This window comes from Callithrix jacchus, chromosome 22, assembly GCF_049354715.1.
Source record: "Callithrix jacchus isolate 240 chromosome 22, calJac240_pri, whole genome shotgun sequence".
NCBI lineage: Eukaryota > Metazoa > Chordata > Mammalia > Primates > Cebidae > Callithrix > Callithrix jacchus.
The window spans coordinates 31,550,119-31,560,565 of record NC_133523.1 but is presented as its reverse complement, the minus strand read 5'-3'; the positions used below and the strand labels follow the sequence as shown (position 1 = coordinate 31,560,565).

Here is a 10,447-nt window from a genome sequence, read left to right as displayed (position 1 = left end):
CACACAGCAATGCGCACAACAGTGGAAAGGTGCCTTGTGGAGCTCGGCAGACCCCAGGCCCCATCCCCACTCCTGAGACGGACAGACACACAAGCAGACAAGGCGGGGGCCACATGGGGCCAGTTTATTGCAGTTAAATACCTCTCTCTCTCTCTATTTTTTTGTCGATTTTTCCATAAAGAAAATTAAAACACACACACACACACCAGGGGAGCAGGGACCCAGAAACAAGAGGTGGAGTGGGATGTTGCCACCCTGCATAGGTCCAGGCCCTGGGTGGCCCCCACCAAAGGCTCCCCTCCTTCCCATCAGCACCCTGTCTCAGTACCTCCAGAGACCAGGAGGCAGTGGGACGCAGCAGGGCCTCTGTCCCCCTCCCTCCTGCCTCCAGGTGAGACCACTAGAAGTGCCGGGGCTTAGTGAGGGCTGGGAGTAGGGCGACAGACAGACGGTGGGGAGGGAGGATACCGTTTCCAAGTGGAGGAGGGCGGTGGGCACTGTATCCACAGAAATGCATTATTTCTCCCCGTTTTTTTTGTTAAAAATCTACTATAAAAAAACGCAGCTGGGGGAGGGGCGTGTGTCCCTCTCTGTGCTAAGGGCTGGGGAAGGGGGCAGCAGAGGCCGGCGTGGGCGGCGGCGGCTACGCGGTGGCGGCGAACGTCACTGCCGGGTGCTCTCGCCCACCATCTCCAGGTTGTGCTGCTGCAGCTGGGCTCGAAGCAGGGCATTCTCATTCTTCAGCTCCTCGATCTGGCGGACACGACGGGGGACAAGGGAGTAGAGGGCCGGTGCCTGGCCTCTGGGGCTCCTGGGCCCTGACCCGCTCCAGGCCCGGCACCCACCTGCTGCCTCAGGAGCTCGTTGTCCATCTGCAGCCGCTCGGCCTCCTTGAAGGTCTCCTGCATTCGCTGGTTGGTCTGGCGCAGCTCCCGGATATAATCGCAGGCCTTGGACAGGATCCCTCCTTTACTCTGGGGGGCGAGGGGACCAGGAGCCTTAGGGCGGGCACCACCCACTGGCCCCCACCCCAGGACAACTCCTAAGCCCCATGGCAGTGGGACTTTCTGCGTGCAAGGGCTGGGGCCAGGCCCGCTGCAGCCCTAGGGTCCGCGGCGCTCACCGCTCCCGTCTTGCTGTTGTCTGCATTACAGTCTGGAATGATTTTCGAAAGTTGGACGATCCAGTTGTTGATCTTGTCCCTCCGCCTCCGCTCCACTGCGGGAAACAGCCACAGCCACGGCTTCGCTGACAGCGTTCGTGCCTGAGCGGCCATCCTCACAGGGCAGAGGCTCAGCCTGAGGACACCAAGGCACGGCGCAGGCCCCACCCAGACCACAGCCCTGGGAAGTGCAGGGCCACAACCTGAGCCCAGCCGGCCCCCACCCCAGCTTCTCAAGAGGAACAAGGAAAGCTGGGCCCTCCAGTGCCAGGACGGGCATCAAAGGCCAGGCACTTTGAGTTCATTTTGGGGGCCTGCCCGGCCATACTTGTACAAATTTGAATTGACAGTTAAAAATAAGGAAATTTCACATCGTAATTGGCATCGCTGGCCTCTTTGGAGAAATGGCGCTCTGGCCACAGTGGGCACATATCGGGAGGCAGGGATGGGCTGGGCTCCTCTTCGTAGGACCGGTGCCCTCTCTGGCTCCCGCAGCCCCTGCACTGGATTCTCCAGTCTCCCCAGAGAGCCCCAGAGACTCTGGGCCACGTGATTTTGTTTTTTTCCCTCATCCCTAAGTCCAAGTCTGACCATGTTTCACCCCTGCTTAAAATCCTTCCACAGGGCAATGGCAGCTCCTAACTGGCACCTGTAGCTCGCGGGGCCTGGCTAACAGGGCATCAGCTCACCAAGGAGAGAGACAAACCCTATGCTGAAGGCCAGAGATGGCAACTCATAGAAGATTTTACTTTAAACACGCAGATTTGTGACTTGACTCGATAAAACTCCACAGTCTCACCCCAACTGTGTTGGCCGGGCGGCAGCCGCCCCAGACAGAGCACATCCCATCCTCATACCTGCCTGGGGTCTGTGTGTCCCAGAGCCTGAGACCCCTGGCTCAGGGCCTGCTTAAGGCAGGCTGTCCCAACCCTTCACCGCCTGCCAAGCCCCAGCACCAGACACCACAGGGACAGGAAAAAACGCTTAGCTACCCCCAACTCCCACCCTATGGACCCCAGCCCCCTGCCAGGGTGGCTCACGCTGTCTTCGGCATTTGTGGATGGGAATGGAGCCTATAGCTAGGGCGGATGTGGCAGGAAGGCCAGGGGTGTTTTCCAACCCTTGGGTAGTGGTGACAGGAAACCGAGCAGGGCTCTGGTGAGCGTGAGGAGGAGGAGTGGGCCACAGCCTGCCCATTACCCTCACACCCCAAGATCAGTAGCTCCCCGGCCCTGCCGTTCCCTCAAGAAGGCTGGGGCCCACCCACCGGCAAACCCCTCTGGCTTCTCTGGGCTGTGTCCACATGCTGCTGACCAGCCCCTCCCCGCCTCGAATGCCTCCCACTCAGGCCCAAGCAACAAACCCTCCGATGGACATGGACTCTCCCCTCCCACTGTGACCACTCTTCCCTGGCCCCTCTTCCACCCTCGTGCTCCTCTCTTTCCTCCAAAACCAATATCCCGAGATGAGTGCTCACTAGAGAACACGGTCCAGGCCCTGCGCGGGGCTCAGTGACGGCTTGCTCCACTATGACTGTCACAGAGAGCTGAACCCTCCCACCAGAGACAGCCACACCTGCCTGAGTAACTCTGTGGCCAAAAGCAGCAGTGGATCTGAGAGGCCAGGCCTGGAGGCACCGATGGCGCAGTCCCCAGCACAGCATTCCACACCCAGAGGTCCATGGAGGAACTCGGTAGATGGCCTCATTTCAGCCTCTGCCCTCCTGTGGTCCTCTCAAGGGCTGGGCACCAGATGCAGCTATATACTCTCCAGCACGCGATTACTTCTTAAATACCTACTGCCTGCCCTACTGTGTGCCAGGCCCTCTGCCAGGCCAGGGTCCAGGGTGGAAGCAGGCCTGGGGCACCCCGCTAGCACTCGCAGCACCACTGTGGGCAGGTGGCACTGACCCCATAGCATATGTGTCACCACTAAAGATGGTACAAAGTGCCTGGGGAGCCTGGAGAATGCCAGGTGCCAGGCCACGGCCTCTGCATGGGAACTGGGGTGGAACGAATCCTCAGAGATCCAGGAAACACTCAGGTTGGTTCTTGAGAAGAAGGGCTCTAAGAAACAAGAACAAAAAAGAAAAAAAAAAAAAAAAGAAGGGCTCTAAGGCAGACAGGTGGGAAGATCCCAGAAATGGTAGCCTAAAAACACTGTGGCTGTGTGGGGGTGGGAAGAGCTTGTCAAGACCGGCTGGCAGGTCAGGACTGCATCTCTGGAGGCCCAGGCCCTTGGGTCTAGGCCCTGACTTTAGTAGGTGGTGATGCTGTCTAGCCTTTGGCTTCAGAAGACCATCAAGGCACATTAGAAATACAGGAAGGTCCACTAGGACCAAGGCCACGTCCATTCTGCAGAAGCACTTCAGTTACTCCATAGGACACTTAAAAACAAAATTCAGAGGCTGAATGGGGTGGCTTATGCCTGCAATCCCAGGACTTTGGGAGGCCATGGCAGGCAGATCACATGAGGCCAGGAGTTAGAGACCAGCCTGGCCAACGTGGCAAAACCCCATCTCTACTAAAAATGCAAAAGTTAGCCAGGCATAGCGGTGCATGCCTGTAGTCCCAGCTACTCAGGAGGCTGAGGCATGAGAATTGCTTGAACCCAGGAGGCGGAGGTTGCAGTGAGCCAAGACCGTGCCATTGCACTGCAGACTGGGTAACAGACCAAGACTCTGTCTCAAAAAAAAAAAAATTCAGAAGCAAAACCTGCCAGGACTGAAGGAAGAAATGGGCAAATCCACAAATATCAGGAGAGACATGGACACCTTTCTCAACAAACTGGTAGAACAATTAGACAAAAAAAATTCAGACAGAAAACCTGAACACTGGGCAAGGGCCACCCTTCAAGCAGGACATACATGCGCCAGAACACTGGGGGTTCCCACACCCCTTCCTATTCTTTTCTGAGACAGGGTTTGGCTCTGTTGCTCAGGCTGGAGCGTAATCTCGGCTCACTGCAACCTCCACCTCCCAGGCTCAAGCCATCCTCCCCCAGCAGCTTCCTGAGAAGCTGGGATTACAGGAATGCGCCACCAGGCCTGGCTAATTTTTTAAGTTTTTGGGTAGAGGAAGGGTTTCACCACATTGCCCAGATGGTCTCAAACTCCTGGGCTCAAGTGATCCACCCACCTTGGCCTCCCAAAAGGCTAGGATTACAGGCGTGAGCCACCACGCCCTACCATACGCCCCTTCCTGACATGCCACCTCCCTCCCTCAGGCCCCTGCAGGCATTGAGTTTGTGACTCTGGGATGAGCTGCTATGGTACCAAGAAGTGGTGGGAAGGAGGGAAAAAGAAGTGAGAGAAGCAGATCTGAAATTCGCTGCAGAACAGAAACTTGGGGATTGTGGCCGTAAGGGAAGAGGGCAGAGTTGAAAATGGCTCTGGTTTTAGCTTCCAGCTTGGGCAGCTGTGACAGGGGTAGCTTTTGCTGCTCTGGAAAGAGGAACATTACATGAGAGTGTTTGGAAGAGGGGAGATGGCACGTTCTGTTTTGGGCGAGTTGAATTTGAGGCATTGCAGGGATGTCCAGAGATGGAGATCTTGGACGGGTAGTTCAAAATGTGGGGTTGGAGTTCCAACAAGAGGAATGGAGTGGAAATACAGCTCTGTGCATTACCAGGAGCCAGCTGGTGGGCGAAGCCTGGGAGGACATCAAGAAACAGTCCTCAACTTTTTGTGAGTCACACACTCTTCTGGAGCAAAGAGAAAAGAGGAATACCTAAAGTGGGAACAGAATTTGGGGGATACTGACCAAAAGCTCCCAAGCCTACCCCTGGCCTCACATGTCATACACCTGAGGCAGACGGAAGAAGGGGCTGGACCTTAAGAAACACCAGCAAGACTGGGCATGGTATCTCAGGCCTGTAGCCAAGGCCGGAGGACTGCTTGAGCCAGAAGTTCAAGACAAGCCTGGGCAGCATAGCAAGACCTCCACTCTACAGATAAAAAATTACCCCATGTGATGGCGCCTGCCTGTGGTCCCAGCTACTCAGAAGCCTGAGGTGGGAGGATCGCTTGAGCCTGGAAGGTCAAGGCTGCAGTGAGCTGTGATTGTGCCACTGGACTCCAGCCTGGGTGACAGAGTGAGACCCCCCGCTTCTCAAAAAAAAAAAAAAGAAAAGAAACACCTGCAACGAAAGCAGTTTCTCAAACTAGTCCACTATGACAAATCACTTGAAGAGCAATCTGTGGAAAACAGATTCCCTGATGCTCCCATCTACTCCCTTGGAACTGGGAAAGCCCTGGAAATTTCATTATTAACAGTGGGGCAGGAGGGGCAAAGATCACAGGAGAATCAGAGGGTGGAGGTGAAAGGAAGATTCCAGAAAGGAACAGAGAGAAACAGGCAGCGTCAGATGCTTGGAGCCCAGACAGCAAAGGAGGCCAGTGGATGTGGCAACGGGGTCACCATGGGTGACCTGAAGTGGAGCTGTTTTGGTAGAGCAATGAGCCAGACGGCCGAGGGTACTGGGAGGATGAGCAGATGGGGGCAGATGTTCTAGAGGTCAGGAGAGCAGAGATGGGACAGGGCTGGAGAAGCGGGCAGGTGATGGAGACTGCTCCACTGGCTGAGAAACTCTCAAGGATGCCTAGAGTCAAATTAACTGAGAAAGAGATGGGGTGAGAGTGGGGCGGGAAGGTCCTGAGTCTTCTCTTCAGCCTTACTGTGTGGCCACCATGACTCACTGCATCCCCGCCAGGCGCCAGGGGCAGCTGTGCTTCCAGCATTTCACAGACGGAGGACAGGCTCGGAGATTAAGAACCACCATGACGCTCCCCGACGGTAGGTAAGCGGTGAGGCTGGGGCTGCCCTGGGGGCCCCCTAAACTCAATGCATCCCAAAGCCAAGTTCAGATGCACCCCTTCCCTTCCAAGCACAGGAGTCCAGCAGGAAACCCTGACTCTCCAGCCTTGAAGTCCTCCCCTCATTTCCCTGCTCCCCTGCCCTGTCTCAGGCTTGACACCTACGTGGCCTCCTACCTCCCAGCCTCTTCCCACCAGCCTTGCCAGCAGCCTCCTTGCACAAACTCCTTGCACAAACCCCTCTGCTGGCTTCTCATCACCCTGGAATAAAACTGCAGGGGCCCAGACAGCCACACTGGGGACCTCTTCCAAGGTCCTCCACCATCTGGCCTGGGCAGCCCCCTCCATTGCACCGACTTCCTCTTTTCTTTCCTGAATTCTGCTCTTCTGCAGACACACCACGGTGGCCCCAGCTCAGGGCCTGGCCTGTGTCCTAGCTCTTCCCTCTGCCTGGGACTCTCCTAAGGTTCTCAACAGACCCTTTTTTCAGGTCCCTTCAGGCCTCTACTCAAATGTCACCTCTCAGAAAGCCCTTCAGGGCACACTGCCGTGCTGCCATCACCTGCCACCTCCTTCCCCAGCTTTCCAATTCTGCCTGTGGCTGCCCATGCTGCCTGACGCCTGCTGTGGTTGCATGACTTCCATCTCTTCCACCAGAATGCACAGAGAGCTCAGACCTCATCTGTCCTGTTACCCACCACACTGCCATATCTGATGCAAAACGGGGGCTGGCTGAACTACACACTGGCTGAATGAATGGCATGAACGTCTGAACTCAGAGGAACGGCTCAGAACACAACTACCTGGGCCACAGACCCCAGTCTCCTCGCCACCTTTAGGACTCAAGACTTACAGCCTCGCTCAGATATTCAAGGCCTTCCTGACCTTCCCAATCTTCCCTCCAGAGGCATTCCACATGGAACCTCTCCCACAACCAAACCAGCACCCCACAAAGCTATCTGACCCACGCTCCCCTCTTCCTGGGGATGCCTCACCCCAGCCCACCCCACATCAAAGTCCGGTGAAACTTAAGCCTTCGAGCCTCTCCGACACTCCAGGCCAGACTCCAGACCAGGCACAGGGCCCGTGCCACTCAGCCTGGAACCCACAGGCAGTAAATATTTATTGAATGATGGTTGTTTGGGTATAAACGCTCCCCTGGCACTTGCACACTGCAGTGGCTACTGACGGGGGTTGGGAGGGGGCGTGGGCAGGGGAGGACGGTGCTGACTGCCAAATGACCTGAGGTGAGACTTGGTGTTTCTGGAAAGGTAGGATGCTACAGCCTCAGGCAGCGCTTCACGCAGTTTCTCCCTCAGATGTGCTACCTGGGGGACCAGACCTACTTCTGGAGACCAGGCAGGCATAGGAATAAGGGATGTGAGCATGACAACTACCACGTGGAAAGGTCAGCCCAGGTGAACCCGGTCAGCCCCATTTTTCAAGCAGGCCAGGCAATTCAAATGGGAATGTGAACTCCCCCACCTTAGATGTGAGCCATGAATTCAAGATCACCAGCTGGGTCAGCACACACTCCCTGTTCACGGTCCCTGCCCCTCTACTCCTGACACTGTATTCTCCCTTCGTTGCTCATTTTCTACCTTTTTAGCGTCCAGCAAAGCCCTCCGGAGCACTTATGGCAGGCTTGGGCGACAGTGGCCTCCCTCTCTGTCACTCCACACCCCAGGTCTGGCTGAGCCTGTGAGGGTGGTGGTCAAGGGGGCCTGAAGCCCCACCTTGTCCTCACCTTCATTGTGCTGGGCTCTTCTCCTCTCATCTCGGGGTGTTCTGGTTCCATCGATTTTTCTAGAAGAGGAGGAAAGAAAAGTGGTCATGTATTATGGCAGATCTGTTTGCCCGAGCATCTGTTAAATATCAGACTTAAAAATTATCTTTGCAAGATAAATCCACAGGAAGAGAGAAAAAAGGTGATACTTTATGTGCACTAAAGAAACAGAAACAGGCAAAGAACAGAAAATATTACACCATGAACCCGCTTCATGCTAACTGCCCAGCTTCTACTCCAGAAACCCCTCCCTTCCTTTGGTTCCAATGCCAGGCCCTCCTGGTGTCCCCTGCACGTACGGAGAGTAGGGATGTGTCCGGGGGGCAATCGTCCTCTGTGTTCCTGTCTGAAGCACATCCTGGGGAGTCATCATGACATAGAACTGGCCTGCAGGGAATGGGGGATTAGTGGCACGAGAGGGCAAAGTCAGAACTGGTTGTGGGGGCTTCCCTCCCTGCTGGACCAGTTGCCTCCCCTGCCTGCCAACCTGGCTTCTTCCTCTCCTCACCTCCAGCCTGCAAGCTCTGGTCTGTGGTCTGTACAGACACAGCCGTAGTATCTCCCACACCGGACGCCGGGAAATAAGCAAATCGTGCCTCCCCGCTGACAGCCTCAGCTGCGGGGCTGCCACCATTGCTGAAGGGATTTTGGATCACAGCCTGGGGAGTAGGAGGACAGAAGCTACCCTTAGCTTTCTCTGTTCCCCCATCCCGTTCCCTCATTGCTGAGCTTGGGGTTTACTACATTTTCTGCAATTAGCAGAGGAGTGGAGACTCCGGCATGGAGCATTCGTCCTGTGTCTCAAACTGCCCTGGAACAGGCAGGAAGTTAGCAGTCATTTGCTAAGCAGTCTAAGAAACTTCCCTCCTAGACACATCATTCCCATTTTGCAGAAAAAAAAAATTCCAAGAGTACTGTTCCCCAGGTTTCACAGTGCACAACAGGGATCTGACACCACAAAACCTGAGGCCTGAGGGCAGCATCCACTGGGCGACACAGCATCCCACCCCCGGGGCTCCCCAAGAGCAGAGCCAATGTCCCCTCTCCACCCCCCAAGGGGTGGCAGGGCACCTACCAGCGGAAAGGGCGCCGCAGGACCTGGGGGCACAGAGGCAGCAGCGGGGCCTGGGCGCTGGGCTGCCCCGTCCACGCCCACCTGGGTCACAGCCTGCTGCCCCCCCGCGAAGGCAGCGGTGGATACGACGCTGACCGCGCCAGCCGTGTCACCCTGGCCGTCCAGCTGACCATCAGTCACCTGGACTACGCGGTATGTCACCTGCAGGGGGCGGCAGAGCGGCGAGGCCGGCGCTGGGGCCAGGTCCGAGCCTTCACCGCACGCTCGCCCGCCCGCCAGTTCCTCGCGGCCCGCAGCTCACCTGTCCTCCATTCGTCTCTGTGCGGAATTGGTACTGGATGTTGTGGTCGCCGAACGCCGCCTGCTGGACGCTGGTGATGGCCACCGCCGTCTGCTCCTCCGCCCCTGGGCCGTCCCCGCCTGGGGCAAAGGAGGGTCGGGGCACGGTCAGGGCCGTGCCTGGCGCCCCCAGCCCACCCCCGGCGCGGCCGGCCCGGCAAGCACTCACCTTCCTGCAGCTCGACGCCCTCCTCCGCCTCGGGTCCCTTGTCGTGGCTGCCAGGGGCACAGGAGGGAGCGGGGTCAGCGCAGCCCGCGCCCCCGCCCCCACGCCCAGCTGTGGGGCCCCAGTCCCGCCCGGCGGCACCTGGGGCCGGGGACGCCGCCGGGGCCGGGGTCCGGGGGCGGGAAGTGCCGGGTCCCCCCCGCGTCGGCGGCCTCCATTTTGAGCTGGGCCCGCGGCCGCTCGGGATCATGGCGGCCCGGCCTGCAGGCCGCGGGGCCGGGGCCGGGGCGCGGGGGCACCGCCCGGCTGGGGCTCTTACCTGGCGGCGGCAGCAGCGGTGGCCGAGGCAGCGGGATCCAGACCCGGGTCCAGCATGTCCATGGGGGGGGCGGGGGCGGGGGGGGCGCGGGGCCCGGGGGGGAGGGGAGGGGAGGGGAGGGAGGGAGGGGAGGGGGCGGGCGGCCGGGGGGGCCCCGAGCCCGGCGCTCACGCCGCGCGGCAGGAGGGGACGGAGGAGATACGGGAGCCGCTCGCGCTGATCACGGGGACAAACAGTGGGGTCATGTGAGGAGGAGATGCCGCCGCCGCAGCCGCAGCCGCCGCCGCTCCTGCAGCCGCTGCAGCCGCCGCCGCCTCCGCCTCTGCCCGCCCGCCGGCTCCGGGCGGCCCGAGGCTCCGGGACGCCGCGCGGCCGCCCCCAGCCCGCCCGCCCGCCCGCCCGCTACACGCGGCCCTCGGGCCTCCTTCCCTGAGCAGCCGCCGCCGCCGCGACTTTTTTTTTGAACACGGCCCGCCCTGGCTGGCCGCCGCCGGTGCCCTGGATCGCCGGCTCGCGTGGCCGCCGCCCGGCCTGGCCCAGTCCGGCGGCGGATCGCTGCTGCAGCCGCCGCCGCTTTCTATTTTTCCCCCTTTTTTTTTCCTCCTTTACTTGAGCTGCGCGCGCGCGGCGGCGGCGGCGGCGGCGGCGCGGGCCCGGGACGGACGCGCGCTGGGGGAGGCGGCCCGGGAGCGCGCGCGCTGTCTATCTCCGAGTGCGGGCGGGCGCGCGCGGTTCCAGGGTTCCGCGGGGCGCGAGGTCACCGCTCGCCGCCCGGGTGGAACGCGGG

The 10,447-nt window shown here is 59.3% G+C and overlaps 1 protein-coding gene across 5 annotated transcripts; it reads right to left on the bottom strand.

Annotated features, from left to right (window-relative positions):
• Window positions 1–96: 96 nt before the first annotated feature.
• On the bottom strand, window positions 97–9,737 carry USF2 (upstream transcription factor 2, c-fos interacting). Of its 5 annotated transcripts, XM_035285937.3 has the most exons (11): window positions 9,661–9,737; window positions 9,345–9,391; window positions 9,138–9,256; window positions 8,837–9,037; window positions 8,270–8,420; window positions 8,061–8,148; window positions 7,723–7,781; window positions 3,073–3,228; window positions 1,124–1,218; window positions 846–974; window positions 97–753 (listed from the first exon to the last, which is right to left on the bottom strand). In XM_035285937.3, exons 1-11 carry the CDS (start codon window positions 9,720–9,722, stop codon window positions 664–666), a joined length of 1,197 nt encoding a protein of 398 aa, XP_035141828.1. In that variant the 5' UTR covers window positions 9,723–9,737; the 3' UTR covers window positions 97–663. The 5 variants fall into 5 exon arrangements, with proteins under 5 accessions (XP_035141828.1, XP_035141830.1, XP_035141832.1 ...); XM_035285939.3 differs by lacking the exon at window positions 3,073–3,228; XM_035285941.3 differs by lacking the exon at window positions 8,837–9,037.
• Between the last annotated feature and the right edge of the window lie 710 nt (window positions 9,738–10,447).